This window comes from Branchiostoma floridae, chromosome 2, assembly GCF_000003815.2.
Source record: "Branchiostoma floridae strain S238N-H82 chromosome 2, Bfl_VNyyK, whole genome shotgun sequence".
In the NCBI taxonomy this organism is placed as follows: Eukaryota; Metazoa; Chordata; class Leptocardii; order Amphioxiformes; family Branchiostomatidae; genus Branchiostoma; species Branchiostoma floridae.
In genome coordinates this window covers 7,416,066-7,431,827 of record NC_049980.1, presented here as the reverse complement: position 1 = coordinate 7,431,827, position 15,762 = coordinate 7,416,066, and the positions used below count along the sequence as shown (strand labels likewise).

Sequence of the window (15,762 nt, the reverse complement as noted above, 5' to 3'; positions counted from 1 at the left end):
AAATTGAACGTACGCAGCCATTTTCCCGCCATTTTTATATCTACGCTAGCAGTGAAGTGTTAAGTCATAGCGGTTGTGACGGACAGAAGTTAAATGAAAATTCTTGACAGTATACGTCCGTTTTCTCATGACATTTTGTATGCTCATGCAGGTTTATGTTTTATGCATTTACTGACAGAAAAGGAAGGAACATCAGAGGATGTATAGATGTACATAGCGGCAGTTAATTGTGCCGTGTTTCTTCCTACCGGTATTTTTTACCCCCTCCCAACCACGCACCCGTTCGCCGTGTAATTCCGCGGCGTGTTACAATTACAATATTTCGCTTTTAGCAGGACAAGAGTGGCAGAAAAGTTACACAGAAGAAGTGGCAAGGGTAACCTATAACAGCAACATGTAACTGGAGAAAATGATGCGTTGACAATTTGTCAAATCAGTATGGCTAGAGAAATCGTCGTAAACGTACCGGTATTATTATAATAGATGTTAGGTGTCCAATACACCGTGTCGGAAATCGTGTAAAAATGTGAAGAACCGTTGCATTATCGCCCGGATCTGCGACTGAATGGGTCAAATTGAACGTACGCCGCCATTTTCCCGCCATTTTTAATGCTACGCCAGCAGTAAAGTTTTACGTCATAGCGGTTGTGACGGACCAAAATCAAATGAAAGTTCTTGACAGTAAACGTCCGTTTTCTCCTGACTTTTTGTATGCTCATGCAGGTTTTTGTTTTGTGCAATTACTAACAGGAAAGGAAGGAGCAACAGAGGATGTATAAATGTACATAGCGGCAGTTAATTGTGCCGTGTTTTTCCGTGTATGTTTCAAAGTTTCCTGGCGGTATTTTTTAACTCCCTCCCAACCACGCGCCCGTTCTCCGTGTAATTCCGGGGTGTGTTACTATTACGATATTACGTTTTTAGCATGACAAGAGAGACAAAAAAAGATACCGAAAACAAGTGGCAAAGGTAAGCTTTACCAGCAACATGTAACTGGAGAAAATGAGGCGTTAATCGTTTGTCAAATTAGTATCGCTTGCGAACTCGCAGTAAACTTGGCGGTATTGATAATAGATGTTACATGTTGAAGGTCTTAGACCCCGTTCACACTCAAAAAAATGAAGCGGCTTCAACGTCGAAGCCGCTTGATCCGGATCGTTTTCTTGAGTGTGAACGCTCCAAGCGGCTTGGATTTTCACCGATCCGGCTCGTTTGCAATCCATCCCTGGGAGGTAGTTTGAGACACTTGTGAACAAGCCGCTTGGCTGAAATCGCGAGTGTGAACGCAACGCGGGATAGATTCTATGCAAATTTCCGATTTACCCCCTGTTGGAGGTTATATATCCAGGTATCGGGAGCAGGAACACACGCCACATTGACAGGTTTGCTCACGTTACTGATTTTTGTGCCCAATGATAATGTCTGGAAAGAAAAATAATCGCTGTAGGGTCAAGGCAAGTGGAATGGGAAGCAAACAAAGCTTTTTTTATCACGCGAAGAGAGAGGAAACACAGCAGTCAGCAAGCTAAAAAAAAATCACAAAAAACAAGCATATCTTTGAACAGCTTTCTCTCTGGATCATGACATAAGACTATTAAGAGTGGGTTTGAGAAAACCTACAAACAATGTTGTAAAAAAGTACCCGAAGTCCAGGTACGGAATTGTGTGCGATTAATCGGATTGTCTGAAATGAGTGTGAACGTAATTTTTTTGAAGCGGCTTGCACGTTGAAGCGGCTTCGACGTTGAAGCCGCTTCATTTTTTTGAGTGTGAACGGGGTCTAAGAAGGATTCTATGCTGTCTATCTCCATCGTCTTGCTGACCGTAGTGCTGACAGCTGCCTCAGTGCTTTTCTTTAGATCTCTGTCTACGTGCTAAAGGGGTAAATAGACTTGTATGTAGCACCGCAACAACATATCAGTACCATAGTCATATCAAATGGACTAACTCTTCAGTACCATAGTTAGAAACAATGGAGTAACATAAGATAGTCTGTGGTACTGATATGTTAGTCAACTGGACCTGACTATGGTACTGATATATTAGTCCACTGGACCTGACAAGTGGTACTGATATGTTATTCAGTTGGGTCTGGCTATGGTACTGATATGTTAGTCCATTAGGCCTGACTACGGTACTGATATGTTAGTCCACTGGGCCTGTCTGTAGTACAGATATGTTAGTTTATTGGACCTAATCATGGTACTGATATGTTAGTCCATCGGACCTGATCATGGTACTGATATGTCAGTCCATTGGAACTGTTTGTGGTACTGATACGTAAGGGTGTTGGACATGATTGTTTTACTGATATGTTAGTCCATTGGACCTGTCTGTGGTACTGATATGTTAGTCCTTTGGGCCTGACCATGTTACTGATATGTTAGTCCATTGGAACTGTTTGTGGTACTGATACGTAAGGGTGTTGGACATGATTGTTTTACTGATATGTTAGTCCATTGGACCTGTCTGTGGTACTGATATGTTAGTCCTTTGGGCCTGACCATGTTACTGATATGTTAGTCCATTGGAACTGTTTGTGGTACTGATATGTTAGTCTGTTGGGCCTGACTATGGTACTGATATGTTAGTCCTTTGAAACTGTTTGTGGTAATGATGCGTAAGGGTGTTGTTTTACTGATATGTTAGTCCTCAGGACCTGACTATGGCTGATATGTTAGTCCATTGAGCTTGACTAACTGATTACTGATATGTAAGACTGTTGTTCCTGACTATAGTACTGATATACTAGTCTATCGGGCCTGACTATATTACTAATATGTTCGTGCACAGGACCTGACAGTGGTACTGGTATGTCAATAGTTGACTGGGGCTGACCATAGTGCTATCATGGTATTTTGACCTCCCAGAGAAATGCATTCCTAAAAATTCAATACTCTAGAGTACACCATGATGAAAGTTTTTATTAATCAGCATAAATTGAGATACAGGTTGATAGACACATTGTCTAATTTCTTCCATACGTTGTTTTATAAAATACAGTTTATAATATATTCTATCAATATAGAATTCTGTTTGACAATTACATAATTTGATCACTAATTAGCTTGATAAATACATCCTTTTTGTATCTAAAAATACCAACTCCTAGACCTAGTTTTACATCTCACGATTACAAAATTCTTCATGGTAAAATAGCAGAATTTTCTGATTGATGTATATAATTTGCATCTTATAATAATGATATTAATTCTGTTTTACATCGCATCGTGAATGAACCGTTTATTTGCATAAAGCCTGTCAGCCTTGCTGCTGAAATGAGTTTTACTTACAATTATGAATCTTAATTGCATAGTTTACATTAAAATACAATTCTAGTTATCATGGTCCCATGGAACAAACTATTAGGATATGTATTTCATTACTCTGTTCTTGGTCCATATTTCAAGCATTTCTAACCAAAATTAAAACTAAAGTCTTCCAACACCGCTATTTTCCAATGCGTTAGGGTTAAGCCAATGTCACATTTCTTACCCTAGGCCCAGCTGAGTTGTTTGCGGAAACAAAAGATAAAGTTCATGCCAATAGATACAAGGCATAATTGCATGCTGTTGAACTATTTTTGGTCCATTTTGTGTTTTTGTTGTCTTTTATATTGTACTTTTCGTTCTCCATAACTGCCCGGCCGGGCCCTATTGTGGAAATGTAATGCTAGCCTAAGCGGGCATCAAAACCCATTGTAACCCATTATAATTGTCCTAAGCAAATATAAAAAGCAACATTCTGCACTGGAAGTGAAAGCTCATTGTTTGGTTCTTCACTTGAATGTAAGCCAGTGGAAGACTCTGAAAATGTGATTGCAATTACATTAATTTCTTGCTCCATCATTCTGTTCTTCCCATACATATACTTTGCCAACATTGTAAATTCTGTCCAATTAAGCAACGTGAAGTGAAGCAAAAGCATGTTGTTTATAGCTCTTCATTTGAATGTGAGCCAGTTGCTAGGGTTGTGGATAAGCATCTTGTCCACCTGGTCCTGAGAGATTCCCCTGGCCAGCATCATGGGAACCACGTTCAGCAGGATGTGGGAGTAGCCGTGGCCGCCATAGTGCATCTGGCAGGGATACATGTGTAAATGTACAATGAACATTGCATTACCATACGTCGATGAACGTTAGTCATCCAGGTACATGTAATAAGATACGCCCAAATGCAGTTACTCAGGCAACTGATATGAATTTGGAAATGGTAAGACGTTTCAGATAGAATCCACTATCTTCTGTCAGTGACAATGCCATTATCATAATTTCATTTGTCTGAATGGCTAGGCTAGTGGACACAAGATCCAGAGGTCACACGTTTCATTCCTGGCTATACGTTGTGTCCTTGGGAGAGACACACCACTTTTCTCACTCATGACACTGTAAACATTGGTACTACCTTTGGCTGGAGAGGTAAAACTACAGTAAAAGGCAGTAGAAGGAGTGGGATGGGCTCTGCTTTCCAATACCATACCCTGGAGACTGTGGATATAAACTTACTACCCCTTTTGCCTCAAAAAGGCTGTCAGACTGTTTTTACAACAATTGTACAAGGTATAACGTATAGCATCCACTGCTAGATAATAACCATTCTATGAGACTACATGTAATCTACCTTTACTTATCACATAAAGCACTACATTACTCTTGTAAGAGGCAAAACATCTCACCAATCTGTGCTTTGTGTGGATGTCATGAGCGATCACCACGCGGTCCTCGTACCCGTTGTCCAGCACGTGTTTGACCATCTGAATCCTCTGAGCGTCGCTGGGCATGTCCAGATCTGTCACCTGCTGGTAGTAGGACACCTCTATCCCAAACAGGTCCCACTCCATGTAAGACCCCAGCTTTGCAAACTCAGACAGCTCACCCTTGTCATAGATACTTCCTGTGGAAGGAAATGGTTCAGTGCAATAGAAACACTGTTTTGTGGCTTCAGGCCATTCAAACTGAAGTTACTAGTATTTATTGTTTTGCTCAGAGTTGCCACAATAGAATGGTGTAGTATGAAAAAAAAAAGATCCCTCAGAGGCTTAAACCACTTTTTTACAAGTCAGTCTGTGACAAAGACATGACAAAAAAGTAATTATTATTTTCATCGGGGCTCAAAATATTGTACATGTAAGAAATGTTTGTGGTTTTTGCGGTGGCCACTTCACAGCAAACATAACCACTATAAACATTTTTCCATTATAGTATGTGACTACAGGCCCTACTGCGAACTCAAAACCACCGTGAACACTCCATTTTCCTCTACCGCTAAATTAAATCTATTAAATTTTCCTGACATTTAACGTCAACATCTGTTCACGTTTTGTATGCATCAAAATTTTCTGTACACCAGTCCTTAATTTTCAGGTCAGGTGCCCCTGGGCATGTATTCCTCTAAATAAATCTCCAGCCCTGGTTTTGTAATGTTAGAAGTCTTGTAAGAACACTTGATATTGTACATATTGTACGTACTGTCCAGATGTGACATGACAGTCCTGCTGATGTCCCCCCCAGCCTCTGCCAGGATGCGGATGACCTCTGCCGGAGCCTGTTTGTTCCGACCAGGGTGGATGATGACGGGACAGCCCAGCTGGGTCTGAGCTGCAGCTGTGGCCTGCAGGACCTTCTTTTCAGTTGCTATGGAGACAAGGAATAATAAGTCAAAATCCTTCAAACACCTTTGGTCCCACATTTTTGGTGTTGAGACAGTTCCCATTTCCATTTCTATAGCCTTCACCTCCATTGCAATTAAGACAAGGAAAGACAGTTAAGAAATGAGATTGATTAAAATCCATTCCAGAATTTCAGTGTATAGGGCAGTGCCCATCTCCATCTTTACAGCCCTTGGGCACACAGACCACTACAGCAGGCGGCTAGTCCAGCAGTAGTGGAGTGCAACTCCTATACTCTTTCTCATAATGCTATCAGTGCTTAGTAAAGTAAGGAGAGCAGTATGTATCATTTTATATATACCATTTTTCAAGCCTTGGTATGACACAGCCAGGCTTTGAACTACCAACCTTCCAAATAAAAGGCAAACACTCTACCCCCCTTGGCCATTGCACCAATAAACAAGAATTCACAGATGAGCTAGAATGGACTGCATTGAATTCTTTTTTGTAATAGCAACTAACATCATTTTTCAGGGTCACATATACTGATATTTTTGCATCAATGAGATCTCCAACAAAATTTATACCAGTACAATGCACTCCTTTACCATGTATATCTAAACTGAGATCTTTTAAACACACTACTTTTCAAAGTGGCGGATACATTACTAGTATATGTGTAACTCGGCGGATAAATGCTAATTGACATTACCTGTTATTGGCCAGGATGTTCCAATCTCCCCAATCACCCCACACCTGATGTCTGTCCCAGCAGCCCCCTGGGTGATGTCATGGACCATGGTAGACACCAGCTGTTCCTGAGTGGCACTGTGTACCTCTGATGGGAGTGATGAATCTACATAATAACCTGGGGGAAAAAAGCATTAAAAAATATTATTGACTGATATGGCACAAATAATGAAACAGTCAAATTCTGACAACTGTAATGTTGCAGAAATATAGTTTTGGCATCAATGAAACTGCTTATTGTTTCCCAACAAAAGAAGCTTAGAAAAGATTGAAAATCAATTATTAGATTTATCAACCAAGTTTTTATGTGTACAAAACTTTGTTTTCCCTAGAGCTATCATAATCTTAGAATGGAACTTGTTGGCAGCAAGTACAATGCAAGAGAATCCTCTGCTTTAAGCCATACTTGCAAAATGTAGGTGTAACAGGTCGTTTAGTGTAATACATTGCATTACAATCTTCCACCCAACAACTGCTTGGAGATTGCAACAACGGCATATTAATACTTGCAGAGTTACATACTATGTACATGTATATCATCTGGCAATATCAGGACAAAATAGTTAAAAATATTTCTTTTTTTCTGTCTTCAAACATAACTCTATTTTTAGATCTAATTACCTGCACCAGCAATGATGTTCACTCCGGTTTTCTCAGCCATGGTTTTTAACATCCCTATGTTGTTCTTGATGCCCACGGTGGTACATTCCACCACAGAAGAACCGCCATGTTGTTTGAAGAAGTTCAGCTCTTCTGCCACATGTTGCTCCTCCCCATGCAGGGTTAGGTTGTCAGTGTGGGAGTAGCTAACAAAAAATGTTAGCACTGATCAAAGTTATGATCAAACTTACATCCAATATTTGAAAGCTAAAGATGATGAAGGGAGTTCTCACAACTATTGGACTAAAAACATTATATAATACTGTAAATGCAGAAATGTTCGCGGTGGATTAATGTTCGCGGTTTTCGTGGTGACCACTTCACCGCGAATTTAAAACCACGGCGAATATTATTCTATCATGATATTAGATTGCAGTCTATGGTGTTACCGCGAACTTAAATCCACCGCGAAAAGTTCTTTTTCCCGCTACCGCAAAATTAAATCCCCGCGAACTTTAATACATTTACAGTATAGGAAGAAAGATTTCCGTGATTTCCAGTGTCAATTGCTTCTAACATCAGAAGATGAAAGGAAAATAAACAGAACAGGATGAAGAACAAATGATAGATGATACTATCCAATAAATTTGTCATCCCATTGATTGATTGATTTTGTCAGCCCCAAATAAGTTATGAAATGCATAATGGTTTTCAGCAGTCAGCTGCATGCCGATGATTGTTTGGAATGGCGATGACCGTTTACGAAGGGGACAACTGTACTCCTCTGACCAATTTCTTTCCAACAATCCACGCAGTCTGGTAGAGACTACAACTTGTGGTGGTTGGCTGCAACATGTTTGACTCTACCTGCACCCAGCCACCTGGCCAAGACTTACGGGAACTGCCTGATGAAGCCCAGGTTCTCCATGGTGAAGGGCAGGGTGTCCATGTTGGGGGGGAAGGAGGGGACGCTGGCCCCCAGGGGGGAGGCATCGATCCACAGGTGCTCATGGGTGAGGGTACGCCCCAGCTGAGAGGGGTCGATGCACCCCAAAACTGGAACATACAACAGACAGTAAGTAGCAGAGGTTTAAATCTTACAGGCCATCCATCTACTATTCGACTCTTTATTCACATATACCCAGTTCTACCCTACATCCACATATACCCAGTCCTACCCTTCATATACTACAGTTGTAGCACATACAATGTATATCAGTGCTGTCAACAGAGTAAAATTTTCCCATCCCACTCATAGTGTGTGAGCCAATGTTCTTGATTTTCATTGTTAAATCTTTAATCCATTCTAAAATTACTTAGCTTGTGTTCTGAAGCATAATCTGCTATATCAATAAATGAAGACAATATTCACTGTTTTAAAGAACACCAGCTTTATTCATTGCTTGATATATCTTGTTCACAAAAGGCACAACTGATAGAGGTAGATATACTAATAATCTGGTATGAGAAAAATACAATGTCTTGTCTAATAGAGGGTAAAATGTTGACAATGTGACTCTGAAGGTGTTATTGCAGTTACATTAATCTTCCTCATCATTAAGATCATAGTAGTCACTGCAATAGTTCACAATTGTAAATCAGTCGAATATAGAAGAATTGTTGAGAAGAACCCATTCAATAGGGGGTCATCCTACCACTAGCTAGTCCTGATTAACAGCATCATTCATCATTTGTCATGCTCTGGGGTGCAGCAAAATGCCCCAATTCATTTTTGGGAATAAGTACACAAGTACATTTTTGGCATTTAAGTGTCAGAAGAAATAAGAAAACCTTTGTTGTAATGTTTAAGTTCAGCGATAGAATTTGGGCTCATCTAGTACATGTTGTTCAGTTCTTCATTTGAACGTGAGCCAGTTGCGTGGGTTGTGGATGAGCATCTTGTCCACCTGGTCCTGAGAGATTCCCCTGGCCAGCATCATGGGAACCACGTTCAGCAGGATGTGGGAGTAGCCGTGGCCGCCATAGTGCATCTGGGAAAGTTTAGATAGAACGTACATGTAGTTGATGGAAAGATTCAACAGAACTCTCTCTCAACATTCTATTGAAACTCACAGTACATGTTGTTAACGTTTTTGTTTCTTTCTAAGTGTTCAGCATAACAGGTAAACTGTCCTTAGGCATAACACACTACAGTAGGTACAAGCTGTGTAATATTGAACTGTAAGACATGATCCACTTACACTACAAGAGACAAAAAAAAATCACTCAAGACAGAGGACAAAGAGGAAACCTGATGTCATTTTTTAAAGCCAGCAACAACATACACATGTACAACCTGCACAAGTCACCACCTCTACGTAAGGACCACCTGGCCATATACAATTATAATGGTCCCTTAAATACTAGTAATGTTCCCTATTGACACAAGCATTAAGAATCCTTTCTATAGTGACCACCTGTCCACATAGAATTTATTGGTTCCCCGAGTGGTTTCCTTGGGTAGTTTTACTGTAACAACATTATGTATTCAATCATAAATCAACAGATAAACATAGCCAGACATACCAGCCTATGCTTGGTGTACAGGTCATGTGCGATTACCACACGATCCTCGTAACCCTCGTCCAGAACGTGTTTGATCATCTTGATACGCTGGGCGTCGCTGGGCATGTCGAAGTCTCCCAGCTGATAGTACGACACCTCAATCCCAAACAGGTCCAGCTCCAGGTAACAGCCAAGCTTCGCGAAGGCAGAGAGATCCTCATGATCACAGATGGTTCCTGGAAATAAGAGAAAAAAATGCAGATCAGTCGCAGTGAAATTTAGGTGGAAAGTCTGCCCATACTATATGTATAGAACAGACAGATCAACCTGGTATTAGCATGACCTAAAAATTGGTAAATAAGATTATATCTGACAGTATAACTTGATAAAAGTTTTAAACATCAACCATATGTTAAGTAAAGGCAAGGTGAACGTAGCCCCATAGCCTTTTTAAACAATGGTCCATTTTGCTACGAAGGCTTCTGTTTGGTGGTGTATCCGACTTTAACTGGCGTTTTAAAAACTAACTGCATCTGTCACTTAGGCCAAGTCTGACTGTAGAAACTTGGCAAAAATCAACTTCGATCTTATTACCTGATCAGTAAGCCCAGGGTGCATAAATGCCAGCTAGTATAATGTGTACATCTTCTAATCGCTCCAAACTCTGCTCCACTGATTTTTTTCAGGTCAGTTTTTCTGGACCAGTCCAACAAGAAAAAATGATTTTTGTACCAGTACACTGTCACTGTACCAGTACCCACCCCTTGGCCTTACCAGTCTTTACATGAATTTGTCACCAAAAAGAACCTACTGTCCAGATGTGACATGACAGTCCTGCTGATGTCCCCCCCAGCCTCTGCCAGGATGCGGATGACCTCTGCTGGAGCCTGTTTGTTCCGACCAGGGTGGATGATGACGGGACAGCCCAGCTGGGTCTGAGCAGCAGCTGTGGCCTGCAGTACCTTCTTCTCAGTTGCTATGGAGACAAAGAGATATGTTACATTCATAGAGTAGGGAGAACAATTGTCTCCATTATACACTGTTGATCTAGCCTGGGTACCATCCGGGCAGTAGTTCACTTCTGCTACGCGTCTGGAGAACTATATATTTAAATCTTTTGGTGGTGACATCAGTTAATGAGCAAATTAAGGAATGGGTTCTAGAGTGGTCGTTTAATGACAACAGGCCCACACAAGCGTCCAAAATTTGGACGACTCCAGATGTTAGAGATGTCAAGGTTCCCAGACAGAATAGCTGAGAAGTTACTGTACATGCGGTAGTGTATAATACAAGTCAGAGCAAAAAGCGACTATGTAAGTTGGAGCAAACTACTCTATCCGGACAACGTTAACAGTCATTTGATAATAAGAATCTATAATTTCTGACAATTTTACTGGTGCCATGATATAGTTAATTTGGTCATCATCATTGTGCACTGTGAGCCTGCCATTATTTGATCACAAAAATAAAAGTCGTGTCCATGTGCCTTAATGGTGAATTTGGTTAATGATAGGATAATGACATTCAGATATACAAACCTGTTACTGGCCAGGATGTTCCAATCTCCCCAATCACCCCACACCTGATGTCTGTCCCAGCAGCCCCCTGGGTGATGTCATGGACCATGGTAGACACCAGCTGTTCCTGAGTGGCACTGTGTACCTCTGATGGGAGTGCAGAATCTACATAGTAACCTGGGGAAGAAGAGAATGACACTTCCTTCAACCTATTGGCTTAACTGCCTAACTTGGAAATCAATTCAAATCTGGTGGATAAAGGCTACCTTAACACAATGTAAAACGATCAATATACGATGTAGCAATTGCCCCTGGTGCAGCCAAATGACTGTAGGTTTTGAACCAATCACACAGGACTCAACTCTTTTCGATAAGTGCGGTGGGTTCTTTAACTTGATCGAGGGGTCGCTTTCTTCAAACACAGGACCTCCATTAAACATTCTATCCAAGGGACGGCCCTAACTAAAGCTAGGTACTCATTTTCATCTGAATGAAGTGTAAAGTGCCTTTCTTAAGGGCACAAGTTCGGTGGCACATCAACTGATTTGAACACAGAAACTCTGGGTTTTTAACCTTGCCGATTACGATCCCACCAAGCTACATGTACTTGCATACTTATGAGATGAATATACAATGTATATGATATTCCTGTCGTTACCTGTTCCAGAGATGATGTTCACCCCTGACTCCTCTGCCATTCTCTTCATCATGTTCATGTCCCTCTCCAGGCCCACAATGGTACATTCCACCATGGAGGAGCCACCATGTTGTTTGAAAAACTTCAGCTCTTCTATCACATGTTTCTCCTCCCCATATAGAGTCAGGTTGGGCTTGTAGCTCCATCTAAAGATAAATGAAATAAAAAGACCAATTACGTCGAATATTTGATGCTTAGTTAAGAAATTACATGAAAATTATTGCTTAGACAAGTTGACGATTGAATAATTATGCTTTGTTAGATGAGAAAGTTTAATCAAAACAGTTCAAGAGACAGTTAAAAAAAGGGTATGTGTGCATTAAGCCACCAGGACAAAAACTAGTTGTTTAGAACCCAGATTTAAAATTGCAAAATTTTGTAAAAGTTTATTTTCAAGAGTAGCCAATTCCATGGCCATGGAAATTAAAAATCCAGGGTCTTTGGATTCATCTGAATCTTCCACCAAGACAAAAATGGAGCCAAAAAGTTTAGCTATGAGAACTACATGACAAGCATCTGCATATAGCCTACTGTATATGCTGCTAAGTTACCATGCACTGTGGGCCATAGTGATGATAAAGTACCATAATGCAACTTGCCATGCAACTATCAAAGCCATCAGCAACTTATCACCAAGCAGATCCTACGGTGGGCAATGAACACTCCTAGGCGAGCTTCTGATCCTATCTTATGCCACCGTAACAGTGCCAACTCACGGGAACTGCCTGATGAAGCCCAGGTTCTCCATGGTGAAGGGTAGGCTGTTCATGTTGGGCAGGAAGGGGGGGCAGGGGACGTTGGCCCCCAGGGGGGAGGCGTCGATCATGAGGTGTTCATGGGTGAGGGTACGCCCCAGCTGGGCGGGGTCAATGGGGCCCAAAACTGAAAACCAGAGAGAAACGAATTAGGAACATAATCCAATGTTACAAGTTTGAATTTTAATGCTGTAAGCAATTTGATGAATGTGTAAATAATACCAACTTGAAGGTAACAACAGGCATGCAAGTATAGTTAAAATGTCTGCAGTAAAATTTGATAGATCGGTATCCAGTATCCGTATTATAGCTCCAGAGTCTCTTCTGTCCTCTCCACAAATATGGGAGCAATAACATGACTGGATACCAGGCTAAAAATTTGAAGCACTGAAATCCAAGAAAGACAGTGCAAAGAGTAAAGACAGAAGAAATGCAGTGCAAAGACAGATCAGAGAAATAAAAACCAACAAAACTCATTATAACCTAAAAAGTTGTGACTTTGGTGACTTACCCACCTTGCAATTGATTTTCGATGAAAATTGGCACAAAAGGCAAGACTCAGTCCATGCAGTCTTACTGTGGCAGAAATATCAGACCAAATTACATCCTGTACTTGTGGAAAAAAATGTTGCAATTTTTTTGGTTTGAGACTTTGAGGGCCAAGTCTTCCCTGTCAGTCCAGAGCTAACTGGAGGTCCTGTGCTAAGATAGAAGAGAGAGATGTCTACAGCTACCATACACCAGCAGTGGATATCTGGAATTTTGCGACCCGCAAAAGACTGATTGATTTAAGGGCATCTCCGCATGTTGACAGGAATGTCAACCTTGCCAAAAAGTCTTATTGACAGGTAGCACAGGAATACTTTTAAGTCAGTATACTAGTATCCTTCAATGAAGACTTAGTAGTGCCATATGGCTCAGTTGGTAGAGTTGTCGCCTGATAGTGATAGTCAAGAATATATCAATTGGAGAGTTGGGGGCTTGCACCCAGCCAGGCTTTTTTCTAACACCCATTCCTTATTAATCTAATTATCAAATTATTCTTGCTTAGCATATGTAAATACTTTACATCAGTTTACAAGATTATCCTCATGGTAAGGGTTTGGGTTGACATACTCATATTGTGCTATTCACAATATTAATAAAGCAACATCCTGTGGGTACTGACAAGGAGGTTATAACGTTATGCCTCCTTGGTACTGAAAAGAATGTATTGACAAGAACATCATGTCAATACAATGTAGTGCCCAAAAAAGTTATTTGCAAAAAATTGTATTATATGTCAACTGTGAAAAAATGCTCTATTGACAGGAATAGCCTTGGCCTTGACTGAATGTTTTCACTTGACAAATGTCACTCACTTTGGACATTTTAGTTTTAGTTTTAGCCTGAAATTAATTAAGATTGAAAGACTGTGTAAAGAAACAGTTAAGTAGTGGGACAAACGCTGACAATGACCATTGGTGAATGTTTAGATTGGAAGAGCCCAATGGGCCACTCAAGGTTCACAACTTCACAACAAGGTCACTGATGCAGGCAGGGTCGAAAGTTCGCACGGACACGCCCCTTTTCTGTGCATGCATGCTGAACTTGGGTTCGCTTAAAAGGCTGGGCTGTCTACCAGGCCAGGCTACCTGGCCTGTCTACCTGGCCTGGCTATCACGTCAGGCTACTCAGATCCCCCCATTCATAGCCCCATCATATGGCATTCAGCTGATTGACAGGCATAGTAATTGCTAATCTCCCACACTGCAAGTGACCAGAGGTTGGCCTGTCCACCACTGGCTGGGCCCTTCGGGAATGTGTCTGTGAGGTCTTCCTTGCAGCGTTAGGAACACAAGTACCAGTACTGACTGTTTGTGTATGTTTGTGTGTGTGTGTGTGTGTGTGTGTGTGTAAGAATGGGCTTTCCAGCAACAGAAATTATTGAATATCTATCTTCTAGAACAGAAACCATCTCAGCTCGTGCAACAAGAAGGAAGAGCATAAATCACTGTAAAGCTAAAGTTGTACTGACCAGGGGGGGGGGGGGCTTATAATTACATGTGCCTCCTTGTTCTCTATGCTAGTATGCCATGTTGACATACACAATATCGGTAGTCACATAGCCTTTTTGAGGCTGTGGATTGTTATCCAATGTACAATTTTTTGTGTCCAGGACAGAGCCCAATCCTCTCATTCCACTGCCAATAATCTCTCCAACCCCCTTGTACAATTTGGAGTGGGGAAAAGTACTGTACAGCACAGATTTTGTGTCAAAGGATTTGAACCCAGGACCTCTAGGTCTAAACCCTAAAGCATTTACTCAACACAGTACTCAGGTACAGTACTGTACTTGAATGTGTTCCTGACATGCTGCAAGGAAGGCCTACCAGACACAGTCCCGAAGGGTCCAGCCAGTGGTGGACAGGCTAACCTCAGGTCACTTGCAGGGTTAAAGATTAGCAATTACTATGCCTGTCAATCAGCTATTTTGGCTGAATGCCATATGATGGGGCTATGAATGGGGGGATCTGAGTAGCCTGACGTGATAGCCAGGCCAGGTAGACAGGCCAGGTAGCCTGGCCTGGTAGACAGCCCAGCCTTTTAAGCGAACCCGCTGAACTTAGTACTCAAACCACAAAGACGGACCGTAACCGATTGACAAAATACAGCTTGTAAGTACAGCAAGATCGACCATAGTAGGCACTATTTGCTTACTCACAGGAGCTAGGATCATATGGGTCCAGTTTCACTCTGAAATTCTGAGGAGGGGGTCCCAATATAAATGGTTATCAAGGCCACATGGCCAAAACAACTGTTGGCCACCACATGGCCTGGCAACTTGGTGCGCCTGTCGATCGTGCATTGGCCAGCAGATATGAATATGGAAGTAGACTCGTCCACACACGGTCGTCGATCGATGCACGAGGATGCTACCACACAGCCTGTCGTCCCAGATTCTCACCTGTTTGCACTTTTCCCTTCAAATCGGCCGCCATCCTGCAAGACTGCTGTGTTACTAGTGCTGTGTGTGCCAACACTCCTAATGTCAAGGTCCGTGTAAACACCGGAAAATATATGGAGGAGGAAGAAATCTACGGAAATAAAGTATGATTTGATGAGTAAACATTGTAGGTTACTATATTTTGGCAAAGAATAATCTAAAAAATATTATATAACGGACTTAAGTGTTTACTTGACAAAGCATTCAGGCTAAATTTCGTTATATTTCACATCTCTTATATTATGTATGCAACGTCTCATACCCCGCTAAACGTCACAGATATTCCCTGACAATATCTTCCTTTCAGGGCCATATATGGATTATTCTGTGCCCAAATATATCAAC

At 41.4% G+C, this 15,762-nt stretch overlaps 1 protein-coding gene across 4 annotated transcripts; it reads right to left on the bottom strand.

Annotated features, from left to right (window-relative positions):
* Positions 1–3,939: 3,939 nt before the first annotated feature.
* On the bottom strand, positions 3,940–15,486 carry LOC118410021 (phosphotriesterase-related protein-like). Of its 4 annotated transcripts, XM_035811474.1 has the most exons (8): positions 15,379–15,395; positions 12,947–13,007; positions 12,393–12,558; positions 11,638–11,822; positions 11,001–11,156; positions 10,274–10,438; positions 9,484–9,698; positions 8,813–8,948 (listed from the first exon to the last, which is right to left on the bottom strand). In XM_035811474.1, the coding sequence occupies exons 3-8, from the start codon at positions 12,500–12,502 to the stop codon at positions 8,814–8,816; spliced, it is 966 nt and encodes a 321-aa protein (XP_035667367.1). In that variant the 5' UTR covers positions 12,503–12,558; positions 12,947–13,007; positions 15,379–15,395; the 3' UTR covers position 8,813. The 4 variants fall into 4 exon arrangements, with proteins under 4 accessions (XP_035667366.1, XP_035667368.1, XP_035667367.1 ...); XM_035811473.1 differs by lacking the exons at positions 8,813–8,948; positions 9,484–9,698; positions 10,274–10,438; ... (2 more) ...; positions 12,393–12,558; positions 12,947–13,007 and adding exons at positions 3,940–4,077; positions 4,675–4,892; positions 5,468–5,632; ... (1 more) ...; positions 6,979–7,163; positions 7,854–8,013 and having other exon boundaries at positions 15,379–15,486; XM_035811475.1 differs by lacking the exons at positions 8,813–8,948; positions 9,484–9,698; positions 10,274–10,438; ... (3 more) ...; positions 12,947–13,007; positions 15,379–15,395 and adding exons at positions 3,940–4,077; positions 4,675–4,892; positions 5,468–5,632; ... (2 more) ...; positions 7,854–8,013; positions 15,136–15,290.
* Positions 15,487–15,762: the final 276 nt, after the last annotated feature.

What these genes read in the sequence shown, in the direction of transcription:
- LOC118410021 (XM_035811472.1), bottom strand. Translation starts at nt 15,412, where the DNA reads ATGGCGGCCGATTTGAAGGGAAAAGTGCAAACAG. An exon ending in AACATCCTGGCCAGTAACAG is followed by an intron (nt 10,439 to 11,000) that starts GTTTGTATATCT and finishes TTGTCTCCATAG; the next exon opens with CAACTGAGAAGAAGGTACTG. An exon ending in TGTCATGTCACATCTGGACA is followed by an intron (nt 9,699 to 10,273) that starts GTAGGTTCTTTT and finishes TCTTATTTCCAG; the next exon opens with GAACCATCTGTGATCATGAG.